At 42.1% G+C, this 14,690-nt stretch overlaps 1 protein-coding gene across 6 annotated transcripts in view; it reads left to right on the plus strand.

The window, feature by feature from the left end:
* Positions 1-14,690, plus strand: part of LOC120956591 (uncharacterized) — a 122,426-nt gene that overhangs the window by 96,064 nt on the left and 11,672 nt on the right. For all 6 annotated transcript variants that reach the window (XM_040378193.2, XM_049608339.1, XM_040378198.2 and 3 more), the window contains exons 3-6: positions 4,815-5,011; positions 5,143-5,314; positions 6,209-6,314; positions 9,038-9,219. In XM_040378193.2, coding sequence (XP_040234127.1) covers positions 4,815-5,011; positions 5,143-5,314; positions 6,209-6,314; positions 9,038-9,219 — 657 coding nt within the window. The remainder of the gene's footprint in view (positions 1-4,814; positions 5,012-5,142; positions 5,315-6,208; positions 6,315-9,037; positions 9,220-14,690) is intronic.

A 14,690-nucleotide genomic window follows, 5' to 3' on the forward strand; every position in this document is an offset into this window, starting at 1 on the left:
AGCGGCAAGCGTGCGGAAGTACGGAACTCACTCTTGATGGAGACGCCCGGTGCCCCACAGATGCCCACGCTGCCGAGCCTTCAACGCAGGGTTGAGATGTTAAAACGATGGCAGGGCTGACAAATTCAAAGTTTACATGTTTTTCCCGTTAGTAGAGGTGTGTTTTTAAAATCTCAAACAATTGCAGTACGGTGCCGGTGACGTTGTGTTTGTGCGTCGTTGAAGCCGAGCTCGGATACTTTCCGGAGAAAGTTTTGTTTTCCGCAATATCGTTCTGGCAAACCTTCTACAGCCAAACTGCTGCTTTCAAACGAATCAACTGTGCAGGAAAAATAAAAGAACGAAACGATCCAAATCACCCACATCATCCCTCGCCCTTCCGCTTAAAAGTTAGATCGCTACGCCTAGAGTGAAACATAAAACGAGAATTAGAAAATGGCAAATGGGGCTGCATGTCTTTGTTGTTGTTTTTTTCTCTCCCCCAAAAGCCTTGAAACGGTTTTGAACATACAAAGAATACGGCAACTTTTGGACTAGAGAGAAAAAGAGAAAAGAAAGAACTTTTCCCCTCATCCCCGTTTCTCTCTCCCAATCAAAACAACAAGCACAACAGACCGAAAACATCGGTCACACTGTTGCGACAAAACTTAAAATCTCGATGAAAAGAGCGGAATAAGGACAAGGGGAAAGAGTGCTCACCTCCCCCCTCTCAGCCACAAAAGGATTAAAGTTTAGAAAACATTTCAATTGCGCTCCAGCGCTACAGTGAAGACATATCGTTTCTAATCGAAAAAGAAAATTGGTAGAAAGCACTGGCATGGGACGGGGGAATGCTCGTAAAACAAAAACCCAACCCGGAAGGAGCAGCAATCTTAACGACGATCCGAAACGTCCCCGAAATCACTTCGCTACGCTCGATTGCAATTCAATTGACTTTCACTTCAGGACTGCTCGCTTTGTTTATCCTTCCGCTTAGTGGTCCTTTCGGTTCGCTATTAATTTGTCAACGAAAGACGTCGAAACGATGTGTTGAACAAAACGCTGCTGCTTAAGTGGATTTTTACTTTTAATTGTACTTCGGGTTGTGGTAAGGTGGAGTAACACGTTTTCTGGGAAAGTGTTTCAAGATCGGCAAGATCAGATGGGATACGCTATCGCTGGAGGTTGATCGTATGCAACCAAATGTCTTTTCCTTAACGTTAATTAAGGCTAGATGGTAATGCCAAAGGTCAATAACCAACGTTTTAAATATTAATAGATATGTTAAACTTATTCAACTAATATTGTTGCGCCTTTTCGTAATTTTATGCTTTTGTTGCCAATATAACTCCATTATGTTTAAAATACTCTGAGAATATTCTAATAAAGCATATATTGTAATGAGAATTGCATAGTTTTGGGGGTTTTGTATAAATCATCCTTTTCAATGTTGAATTTTAAAAGGTTTTCAAATATTTCAATCGTTTTCTTGTTAATATCAATATGGCACGCAAAAGATTGCTTGTGTAAAGCAAAATATAGTACACACACAAAAAATATAGCTTTTTTGTGTGTACCAGTTAATATTTTTTCCCATCCCGAACATGCAACAAAAACAACATCAAACCAACACCGTTGACAGTGTCAAAATTGTGCCAAAGCCATGCCTACAGGTTCTAGCACAGCCGTTTTGCCCCACTTTCGCTCGCCCACTCTCCTGCACAGTCCCATAAATTTATCTACTTGAGTGTTTCCGCTATAAACCTTTCATCTCGGCACATCCGGTTTCCGGGGCTGTGGGAGTAGCAGCACGGAATCAAACGTTTCGAGACGTGCAACGCAGGATGCAGGAGAGTTTTTGAACATTCGAACCATACACTCGCGAAAGCTTGCGATGTTTGAACGAGGCAATCGTTTACTCACCTTGTAGGTTGCGCTTTCTTTTTTTTTCGATACAGAATATGCACAAAGGCAGTTGGCCTCTTTTCGAACGACACAAGTTCAGGCATATGGTTCAGGGTTTTTTTGTGCTGTTAAAAACTACGTAATGTGTCTACCACTTGAGCCAGTTTCTTTCGCTCGCTTCCGTCATGTGTGCTTTCGTCCATAAAAAGAAAACTCTTTCCCATTCCTCGCTGGTGAAAAAAAGAACATAGCATCTGCCACTGAAAATCGATTGGAACATTTTAGGTTATTTTTATAGTGCACACAAGACAACTCAACATAATATTAGAATCCTGCAGAGTGGGCTCAAAGCGATAATCACTTTCCATATTATTCTGATCAGAAATGAAAATCGTAACTGAAGGAAGTTTCATTTCAATTACTTTTTTTTTAAATCGAAATAATACACCAGAGGACGTTTATTGTAGTCATGACAGAGCCATGCTTAATCTGCGCCTAGTATCTTAATGTCGATTAAAGGATTATAGATGCAGGCCAAACACATGATGCACCTGGGGAACACTATACATTCTATGGATGCGAAATAGTTACCAAGCCAGCCCTGTTGATCCACTTCACTAATCTAAAAGCTCCCAACGTGAATCCCCAAAAAAACGTTCCGTGCAGCTTTATGGGGCAAGAGAGAAAATCAACTGACCATAACAAGCGAGAGGAAATATGTTGCTCCTTTTAAGGACTCAACACAAAAATATGTGTTGCATCGCACAATCGTTGCAAAGAATTAGGAGAACATAAACTTGCGAAAGGGAAATAAAGCTCTCCATAAACCTTCCCAGTATCGCTCAGAGCAATGCATTTAGATAACCGGTTTGGGATCGAAAATCGACTCCTAACCACTAACACCACCACCGTACGGTCAGCTGATGCAGAGGTGCAGTGAATGATTCATGGCCCTAAGGAGTAGAAACTGCATCCAGCATCCAGCGCTCCGGGTGGGAAAACAAATCCAACAAACGCTTGCTACCCCGAAACGATAAAATAAATGAATACAGCTATCCACCACCTATCAGCTGCCAAATAATGGATGGCCTGTGGAGCTGGGAAAGAGACGAGAAATTGGAAACAATTTATATTGAATGAGCTGTGTGCATTCGCTATGCACTCGCTCACACTTGCTTGCCTTCCGTTGTTATTTTGTTCATCGAACAGTATTTCCATTTAAAAAAATCTAAAATCGAGCATTTAATTAGACTTTTACTAAAATACAATTGTTTCCTAAAGTGTTTTTTTTTAATTTCTGTCGTGATTTACTTAAATTGGTTGAAATAACTTTTTTTTAATGAAAATTCCTGTTAAAACATAAATACATCAATATTGCATACATTCAGGCTCTTCGCTCACTTGTATTACTCCCAGCTCCTAAAGGTATGCAAAAGTTTAATGATGCATGCAGTTCATCTGTGTAGAAAGCTAATCTTCTTTTTAAAAAATCGTTAAAACTTACATTAGAATAATAGAATAGAACATTTTTTTGTTAAATAGAAAATGTGTAGATGTGTAGTTAACATAACAACCTCTGGCACTGGTGAAAAAAAAAACCTACCTCAAAACGTACTAATCTACGGTGAAATCATTATCCGTGTCTTTTGTCACTCCCCGGGGAACCGGCCACACGACACGAACCCTCTCCAAAATCCGCCATCCTCATCCCAAAACTGCAAATTGCACTTCGCGTCTCTAATGCACTAAGTGAATAATGAACGGTTTTACCATTCTCACGGGCTACCTATACATGTGTGTGTGTGTGTGTGAGTGTGAAAAGGAACAAACGCGAGGAATGGCGAAACAACGTTTTCAAACATTTCTTTTATTTATTTTTCTCCCTGCTGTATCCCGCACATTTGTCCCCGTGAGCGTGATAAGCGCGGTTCCGGAGCTTTCTCCGAAGCACCGGGATGAATAAAATATTAAACGTCACCGTCGCCCGTAAAAGTTGCTGCTCGCAGGTGGGAAAAGTGGGAAAAACAATCCGGGAGGGCCGGAGGAAAAAACAGTAGAAGCGTTGCGGGAATTTTGTCATCCGTGATCCTTGAGTTTTAGAAGGATGTCTATATATGCACGCTACAGTCATCTCACTGTGTCGCTTATTCCATTTTTTTTGTACATATCTACCGCCCTTTTGCATAAACGTGAGTGTGAAATGAATATTTCAAGCACGAGGAACCCCACCAGAATGGGTTGAGTTATCAGCGTTTTTTTTTTGCTTTTGCGTAGTACCGTTTTGCATTTCAAACTGGATGAACCTCAAACTGGTTTTGAGCATATTGGTAAAAAAAAAGTGTCCCGCCACCCGCTGAGCGTACACATCAAACCCAATGCGACTGCACGGCTGTCAAGTTGCAGTGGTGGATGGGAGGATAGGGTTTTATTTGATAAATAAATGAATAATAAATTCGCGCACTAATGCGCGACGAATTACACCAAACAGGATGGAGGTAGAAAACAAAAACTGTGAAGCATAAAAAAAAACAGGAAAGCGGTGCGCAACAGTGAATGAAAATAGGATACTTTTTTTTGCTGCTCCATTTGTTTGTTTGTAATTCGCAAATTATTATATTTTATGCACGAGACCGACGAATTAGCAAGTCATTTTTATGAATGCATAAGCAGCCCTTCCCAAAACGTGGACGCGCTAATAAAATGCATTAAACATTGAAGACAAGCCATTTAAAAACATTTTCACTTTTCACTTTCGCATCCAAAATTCATGCTTTAAAGTGAATAGTATTTAGGGAGAAATAAAATTGCGTTAAAGCTACCCTTATCGAACCAATTCGCAACCAGTACAAGCTATTTCGTCAAGTCCTTTATTCGATTTGTATCACAAAAATTAATTGTTACTTTTTTATCTCTCTTTCTTTCTCGCACAGTGTGTTCGGCGGTGAAAATCATCAACCTGAAAGTTCCCTCCACCTACCTGCTAGATCAGACGTCCAAAACGCCAGACCCGCTAATACTGGACTGCGAGTACGAGGTGGACGAAAGCGAGAAGGGATTCGTGTTAAAATGGCTCCTGGACGGTCAACCGGTCTACCAGTGGATACCGTCGAAAAATCCTTTCCCCTTCGTAAGTACATACGCCACTAGCTGGGTTTAAACCCTAGCAGGAGGATGTTTCAAGCAGGAAATGAAACGTGTCTTGTTTTATTTCTATTTTTTTTTTTTTGTCACCCACCCCAATCACCCAATCCGCAACAGCAATCCTTTAAGAACCGTGTCGACACCAGCTACGTCGTGTCGCAGGAGCATCTGCACAAGCATCGGGCGATGGCGATCATCAAACCGCTCGCCAACTTTACCGGCGAGTACATGTGCATCGTGCAAACGTACGCGTCCATCGACAGGAAGTCGGCGAAGCTGAAAATTATCGGTAAGAGAAGCTGCAATTGAGTTGAAAAGGGGTTTTCAATTAGCTTTTTTTTTGGTACAATTGTATTGACAAGTATAGGTTTTATGGTAAAGTAAGTGATTGCAATCACACAGTTGATTTCAATCCTTTAAAATAGCAGATTCAGTATAATGACAATATTTTGTTTTTTTTTTTTGTCAGATTTGATATAAGAATTGTTTTAAGCCTTTTCACTTAAACAATATTACAAATTAAAAAGTTAACTCGAACAAATATTTCAAATTCAATCCTAATATTTTTAATTGATTTTTTTATTTTTCTATAGGCAGATCATTTAAATTATATCTATCGTACCAAATAACCTAATGATAATTCATAATCGAGAAAAAAATATTATTTGAATTGCTTCAAACCTGAATTATTTCTATAATGTAATTTAAAGCCATGTTTTGGGAATATTCAATGAATGCGACGTTATGGAACGTAACTAGCTAACAAAAATAAATAAAATAAAATAAATTGAGCTCATTGATCGACAACCAAGGTCAGATTTGGCAAAAGTCGATGAAGGCAAGCCTAAAAAACTCGTTCCATAAATGATTTTCAACGCCCACAAGTATGCAATTTGTCAAATCTTGTGCACTTATAAGCAATTTAAAACGAAAATTAAATAGTGACATTTGAATTATAACCCTGGCTTTATTCGATTAGGAATTTTTAATAAAAAGTACACGTAGGAACACATTTAAACTTCTGTAGCTTAATATTGGTGCATAAAATTCAAGCAATGAACAGTATATTCAATTTAACTAACCATCGTGAAGAATATGATCTCAAAGTATTCTATTCCACTGCTCCGGTTATATTAGAACCATTATCTAATACCAGTTTTGCTCATGCTTTCTTCCTTTCCAGTGCGGGAAAGTAAGTTCGATCTAAGCTACTACCTGAATGGCGACGGCTACATCACGGTTGATTGCCACGCACGAGACATTTCTCCGCTACCCGAGCTCCAGATACGGTAAGTAGAGGCGTCTAGCTCCCTTTCTGTAGGGGGCTACATCGGGCTACACCTCTCGGTTCATGGTACACCTGCGGAAGAAAATCGAAAAATAACCTTCAGTTGATTGGGGCACGCGTTTGCCTTCCACTTTACAAAATGGATCTCTCACTGCGCCAATCAACCGAGTACGTGATCGAACCCATCGAACCTCCCAAAAAAAGGGGCTCGTCCTGCACACACACGCACGCACCGTTCACTGTGGGTTATGTTTGTGAGGTTAAAAGGGCTCCCGGTAGCTTTGCTGTCCGTTCGATTATGTTTTCCAATTGAGCAATCCTTCACACACGCCCGCAGCAGCAACAAACCCCATAACCGGTCACGGTGGCGCCGACCTATGGGCCATGGGACAGGAAATCATTCCCACTTTTCCCCGTCCGGCATCCTCTGCTTCAATTCCGTAGCAATATTTAACACGATTTCGGCGCGATGATGGCACAAAGTATCATCCCAGTTTAATTTATGAAATAAATTATAAGTAAAATATTTGCATAATTCATTTTTCCACCCACATTACCGTCTTCATCACCCTTCATCTGATCTGATTTACTCCCTGTTCGAACCGATGTTCGTGGTAGTGCAGGGGTTGGCAATCTTCCGGTGAACATTGTACATTTATTAAAGCAGTTGAACTAGCACTCATGAAAAGGCGCCTAAATGTATACTTTCCATTTGCCTTTCGGAAGCTAAATTTTATGTTCGCCGCCATTTCATTTATAAATCATTTTGCTATAATGATGTCAACTTGAACTGCAAACCCCTGTCACTCTGTCCGCGGTTCAGCACCAACCGGGACCTCTCTTCCCAGGTCACGGGGAACGGGTTAAGGGTTCGCTTCCGCTATTTGCACTCAGCCCAACGGTCGTGGGGGTGCGCATTTTTAAGGTTGAATGATAAATCAAACTCTCGGGCTGCCGGGTCACCGTCCCCCGTACCATAACAGCGGCCGCACACACACACACACACACAAGCACAACCAATAACGAACCAGCCTTCGTTGAACGAGATGAAATCCCAGAGAGAGAGAGAGAGAGAGAGAGAGAGAGAGAGAGAGAGAGAGAGAGAGAACGAATGAAAAAAATGGACGAAAAAATATGTTGTTATTTTTCCGCCTGCCTGCAACCTCGGGTTACCAGCACGGGCAAAAGGTTACGCTTGACCACATCGGTCATTTGTGTCCAGCTGGAGTTAAAATCGAACCACACCACCGCACTACCCGGATGTAGCGGGGTTGAAAAATGATAAAAGATCGCCCACGGCAAAGGTCAAACCACCGTGATGTTTTTTTTTTTTTCTTCTGCTGTTGCTCCATAACAAGCACCACACGAAAAAAATCCCCAAAGCTCCGGGACGCGCAGGGAGCACACATTTTGGCACCACCATCACCTCCCCCAGCACCGCTGGGTGTACGAAATTCAATCACTGAAAATCTGCTCCGGCCTCGCGTTTACGATCGACATCGATTTCCACCGGGTTGTGGCCCTGGTGGGCACCGGTGATTAAGGAAATGGTCCCTTCAACAATAATCAAACGCCCGGGCATTAATATATTTCTGGGGGAAGTAAAATATCTTCTGACCGTCCAGCTATTCCAGCCGCAAGCCCATTGAATCGGGGCTGGTGGTGGATGTTTCGGTACACCGGAACCTTCACGGGTTTCCATAAATCGTACATGCTGTTAAACATCAAGCTTACCGATGCTGCCGTAGCTGGCCGCGATGGGACGGAAAGATACTGGGCGGACGCTTTTTTTATTATTTTGATTTTCATGTTACGCCTCTTGGTGGCGGTCAAGCGAGCCGTGGGAGCGAGCTTGGGATCATTTTTCATCTGCCCCTTAATCCCAAGCCGGACGCTACCGGTACCGTTTCCTGATTGATTGGACTGCAAATGAGCAGGCTCGGGTTTTTATCGGCGATTACATTATAGGCGAGCAAAACATCTATTCAAATATGAGTAAGCCGATTTGCATGCTACTTTGTTGTAGTTAGCGAACGGCGATGGTGTGGTTTTAATGCGATTTGATAAAGGAGGGATCATTGGACTTTAATTATTTCAATATTCACTTTTAAATCTGATTTACATCACAATGAATTAGCATGTTTTTGTTTTTGTTTTTTGTGTATCCGAACATTCAACCTATTTAAGCGCCTGAAGGTATGCACAATGATGTATTTAAACAAGCAATTTGAATATCATAACCGTTTGATTTACTTTTGCGAAACAAAAAACCTATATCTATAAAGTCGTTCTTCTTGTAAAGAATGTAGTTAATTCAATAACAAAAATTAATATTTAACACTGAAATACAATTGAATCAACAAACAATCGCGTTAAGTGGCCTACATCGTCCCTCAACGTCAGAATATTTTGTTTTGTTTGTTGCTTCATTGAAAGACTATTTGAATAAATGAATAAAAACACTTTTCGAAAAAAAAAGGTTCAGATCTTTACACTATAAAGTTTATTTAATTTTTCGATATTTAGAATAAGCTTAAGACAAAAATTCCTACAAAATATTGCATACCTTTAGGCGTTAACCATAACTCGGAATCAACACACTATTTTTTACAACATAACTCGTCATTTAATGCCCCATAATTGGAAAGAAACACTCATCTTATCGTTTTTTAAGCAAAACCTTTAAATAAACCTTCGCTTCATTCTTCTCCCACGTTACCGCAGCATCAACTACGAGCTCTTCGAGACGGAAAACCTCAAATCCGTCCAGGGCGAGAACGGGCTGTACAACGTGTCCATCAGCGGCAGGATACGAAAGGATCAGCTCGAATCGCCAGCCATGATCGAGTGTCTGCTCTCGATACCGGAGACGAACTACAACAAACGCCGCTCGACGACGTACTACGGTAAGTCCCGGCGGGGATATATGTTTTTGCCTCGTCACCGTCAGCTTTAACGCTTTCACCCGAACGCTCACACCGACACACACACACCCACACAAACATAAGATACAACAAGCAAGCTGTTTGCACGAGATCCATATGCATGACCGCCCTTCGCTCGCTTGCTCGCTGCAACCGCACGCTCACCATAAGCGTCAGTGTCTTCAGCGTGTTCACCTTTTTTCCACGACACCTAAACACAAACTCACCCTTCTTACACACTGCTTCCCATCCCTACCTGGCGCGTTGAACGTAACAAAACTTGACACCGGTTGAAAAGTCATTACCATTCAACCGCAGTCAACCGTGGCTGACATTCAGCTGGTGAAAAGAAATTCAGAGAGATAGGATCCTCCCGGGCGCACCGGCACGCCGGCAGCAGCAGGTCAAACGCTTCGGTCTGGCTCGAGCTGCTCGAGGATTGATGCCTGTGTCCTGTTAGCTTTTAACCTTCCATGTGTCCCCTGTCGCATGTTTCTTTACGGGGAGGAAGCTGTCTTGGAACGTTGCCAGCTTTTCTTTTTTTTTATTTCGTATATGTTCTCGCGTCTTGTGTCGTTCTTTTTTGTTCGTGTTGTGCGTTTGATTTTTCTTTCCTAGCTGTGCTAACAGGCAGATGCCGATAGCGTTATCAATTTCATGCTTCACAGATAAGTCCTTCGCACGCTGTTTGCAGATAAAGATTTGTGCGTGTGAGGGAAACTGAGACGAAAAGTAGCACAGATAAACAGACAAAGAGAGAACAAGAGAAAGAGACAGAAAGAGATAGAAGAAAAAAGGAGAGTGTTGGAATCATTTATTATTATTTTCCATCACAAGGCATATGTTTTCTGTAAACAGCGGAAGGCAATGTTTTATGCAGTTGTTACTGCCAGTCCATATTACTTAACAAGTTTTACTAAAGTTTTAAAGATTTATTTTTATTTTAAGATCACGTTGAGCACTCTTTTCATTTCGGGTCAGAAGCAACCATTCAATTTGAGAATTTGTTGTTAATAATATAATTGAGTCGTGTACAGTATCGAATTTTAGGCGTTCTGTTATGACGATTGCATACCTTCAGGGTAAATCGTAAATTAAATTAGTTTCAATGTAGAATAATCTATTTTTTAAAATAACAATTTAAAACGTTTTAGTTTCTACAAACTCAAGTAAAACAATTTTAAATGTAGGTACAAATATTCATCTAAGTATATTTTAAAATTTCTGCAGAAATGCTTGTTAAAACAAAGGTCCTTCGTTTTGTCATTGTACGACTAGAAGTACCCCATAATCTGATATATAATTTTTCCTTAATCCCTCTTCCAACATCTCCACGCCATCCGAACAGTGCCGAGAGTAAATAGAATTTCTCGGTGCTTGCCGTACCTCGTACCAAAACAAAACCTATCCCTGCACTGAAACCCGAAAGTGTCAACAGATGTCAAATCGTTCCCGCGGAAGAAAGAAATCCCGAATCGGTGATTGGAAGTGATTTGTGTTTACGAAACTTCAACCGTCACCGTGTGTTTCCGTGTGTGTGTAATTTTTTTTTTTTTTTTTGCCCTGAAAGGCCACACAGACAAAGAGCAGCGTTTGAAAGCGAAGAAAAACCATGTTCCAGTGAAAATGAGACAAGCTGGGGGGAAAGTTAAGCAGTAAGAAGCGTCTTGCATTAGATTTTCTTCTTCTACTGTTAGCTAGAATCTGGTGCTTTCTTAGGGCAATGAAAATCAAAAAAAGGGAAAAAACACCCACCATACAGTAGCGCTTAAAGTTTTTGCCATCCCCTTTTTACGAGACGTCAGCAAGGATGGATGATTTGTAATGACGAAATGCTTGAAATAGGAAAGAAATCACAGACGCAAAAACGTCTCGGCAAAACTGTAATGCTGTGGCGTCTTGTTTTAATTAGTTTTTTTTCTCTCCCTGTTGCTCTCTCTCTCTCTCACATTGCTGCCATTTATACCAGAATAGCAGTGTGGTGGGCACCATTTTCTATTCCAATTGCTTCAATATGCTGCCGCAGCAACCGGTCTGCTGCTTCTAGCTTGTTATTTCGATACGGAGACAAGCAACAAAAAAAACGCCTTTATACTTCACTCCACTCGATCATTCCAACTTTTTTGTTCCCTTCATTGAATTCACCCGCCCCCCCCCCCCCCCCCCCCCAACCCGCAGCCAATGAATCGTAATATTTTATCCACGGAAAAAGTAATAAGAAGGAGCTCCATCGTTCACCGTCCGTTCTCCGTGGTTTTGTGTCGTTTCGCCCACCGCTGGTCCAGCGGACTGCAAGACAACGTGAGGGGGGGAATTTGCTCGAGCGCAATGTTTACTAATGAACGTTGAGGGCACGTTTTCCACTTCCCACTGTGGCTACGGTACGCACCAAAGGCAGGGAGGTCGCTTATGGTCGAGAAAACAAAGCGTTGGGCATAAACGACGATGATGAGGATGAAATATCATTCAGCGGAAATAAACACTGCTTGAGCGTGTTGCCAGGGGTGCTCCTCTGGAAGCAGCAGACAACACAAAACAAAACAAAAACCATCCCGAAATCCTCCCCACCGCTTCATAATCGTTCGCTTATCGCCAATTGTATCGAGCCAGAAAGCTCCGGCCAGGCCGCAAATAAAGCAACGGGCGAAAGATAACAGCCAATGGGAAAACCGGTGAGAAATGGAAAATGATCCTGATTTGGTTGATGTGCACGGTGAGTGAGATGACTAGTGGTGCGGTGTAGGGAAGGTACAGCGACGAAAGCAGCCGGAATAGCTAATTTAAAAACAATGATCTCTGTTCGCCTCCCAATCAAGCGAATCTAGGGGAACTGTGGCGTGGGGTTACAAAATCTGCAGACCCTATTAGTTTGGGGACCAGTCGGGATCAAAATGCCAAATGTTGCAGACAGCGAGATAATCCGTACTCGGTGATGGAGGTACTTGAGTGTCACGTTTCGCTTTTGTTAGCGACTGTTGCAAGAACTGTTCATTGCGGAGCTCGTCATATCGGATGGGTGGATTTTCCGCAGAATTCTTAAATTTCTTTTTAACGGGATTTTTATGATACAGCGTAGGGGAAATAGATTCGGTTGATGCAATGTTTTATGTATCTGTTGAACTGGAAAGAATCGAAGGTTATTGAAATATAATTTTGTTATCTTCCGTTAGTTACTAGACAAGATCCTCTGCGGTATAATGATTCGCCTAAAGATATGCAATCTGAATGACGTTTTATTACGTTATGGTTTATTTTTAAGTTAGTTATCAGTTAGTAATTTTTTTTAACGCAATACTTTTGTAGCATCAAACAAAACTTATAAATTGCATACCTTCAGGCGGTCATCACGCAATGCACCATTTTAACTATATAATTAGTCGCCTAAAGATATGCAATCTGAAAGACGTTTTGTTAATTTTACTTATTTTTTAATTCATCTAGTCAGTAAAGCTTCTCTGTGTTGAAAATCTCCCAACAAATAATACATTGACAAATGTTAAAAATAATGCCATAATTTTGTAGAATTAACCATGTTTATTATAGACTGCATACTTTCAGGCCCCATCAAGCGATGCACCATTATGACAAGTTCTATTAAAGACTCTTTGCCGTTTACATTGCTAACATCCAACGGTTATAAAACTACTTACAAAAGTTCACCACTGCGAAAAACATGCAAACATTCTTGGAAAAACCTGCCACTGTAGTAGGCAAGAAGCATGAAAAAACTGCACAAGAAGCAAGAAGCACTGCACAAGTTTGCTGCACGCTGCACAGCTGCAAATTACTTTCCCACCAAACTCATTTGTCATCCCGCTGCCATGGCAGAGCGCTAGATGACAGTTCCCAATTGAGCAGTTTGCCCCATTCCATCCAAGGCTGATAATTTCTGCTCACTCGCTGTCTGGCGCGCAAAATGCCTCCACTTTACGCGTTTTGCAATTTTCGCTCACGTGCACTAGACTGCACCGCAACCATTTCGCAACGGATCACATTGCAACGGGTCCTGTGCGCTGCGTTGTCCTTCCCCACACAGTCTGGCATGCGGAAGCAAACAAGGAGAAGGGAGAAAAAAAACGTAATTACAGATATTTCCAACAGACGTCTTGCAGCTCGTTGCGAAAAAGGATCCGACAGGCGGTTTTGGCCTTACCATTTTCCTTCCCCCATCTCATTACCCGACAACGGTGCGAGCAGAAAATGAAAATTTTACCACAACGCTACGGGTGGAGTGAGCAGGAGTGCTTGGCAACGCTGAGAGCCAGCGCAGGCTAGTTGAAACCATCACGCGTTTGGTGTCCAGTTCAAGCGGATGGCTGACCATACGGTGAAGATCTGGTACGCGATCCGACAGGAGAAAAGGAGTGAAAGCTGAAGAAGAAAAGCAAAATTATAAATGTTTCACACTGCTCCTTATTTTCAGAGCAAGAGAGTTTTCAAGCCCCTTCAGGCTGCTACGCACAAACGGTCTTAGCGCGGTTGCTTTTTGTGTCGAGAAAAATACACCTTCGAGTGCAAAACCACGCACCACAGTTTCGCTCGGTTCAGGCTTCCTATTTGAGAAACGAGCACAGAGTTGAATTATTGTTTCCAACTCCTTTATCTTTGTCTGAGCTCGCTTCTCTGCCAGCGGTCAAGTTTGGTCAAGCCATTTCTCCAATTTTCACCACATTGCAAGAGGGCACAAGCACAAGAGTGTGTTGTTTTGTAACGCTACGGTTGCTGTTCAAAAGTTTCCAATTTTGTTTCGTTGTAACATTTGGAGTTATGTTTTTCTAAGAATCTCCTTCCGAAAAAGCCTCAACTGGCCAGTGGGTGGTGTTGAAGCGAAAAAAAAACCAACCTCCTGAGTTTCAGCCGCCAAGACGCTCATCGTCCAGCACTGCTTGAGGCCTTGCTGGTCGGAGGGGGAGAAAAATAGCAGCCCCGCTTGCAGGCCGTACAGATGAAATGAAAATTGTTTTCTCTCCGATGATGCTGCCGGGCGGTGGTGAGGCAGCCCGGTTTTGGCCGGGAAAGTTAATTAGCGCACCCTGCCCCCGGTAGGTTGAGGCCGGCGGTTGCACTTTTCCACACCAGGGCGAAATGAAAATTTTCTCACCCACACTCACACCGCCCGCCCGCTTCTCATTTGCACTTGGGTGCAGTAATAAGCAACAAAAAAAAAACAGACACACAAATAGGGAGGAAAGAAACGAGGAAAGAAATAAGGGAGGAGGAAAATATAAAATAATAAAAGCAAGCCCATTCGCAAACGGAGGATGAGGCTGGAGTGAAAATTAAAAACCAAAACACAATCTGAAAAACACAACCGAAGGGACGATAACAACCGAGGGCACAGGCCCGCGTGGAATGGCAAGGCGGGCGTCAGTTTCAAGGACTTAACAACAGTGGCTAATTAAAACATTCATCACTACTTATCTCAATTAGGGGCGTTCTCGTCTGCAATTCTC

The sequence above is a fragment of the Anopheles coluzzii genome, chromosome 3 (assembly GCF_943734685.1).
Source record: "Anopheles coluzzii chromosome 3, AcolN3, whole genome shotgun sequence".
Taxonomy (NCBI): domain Eukaryota; kingdom Metazoa; phylum Arthropoda; class Insecta; order Diptera; family Culicidae; genus Anopheles; species Anopheles coluzzii.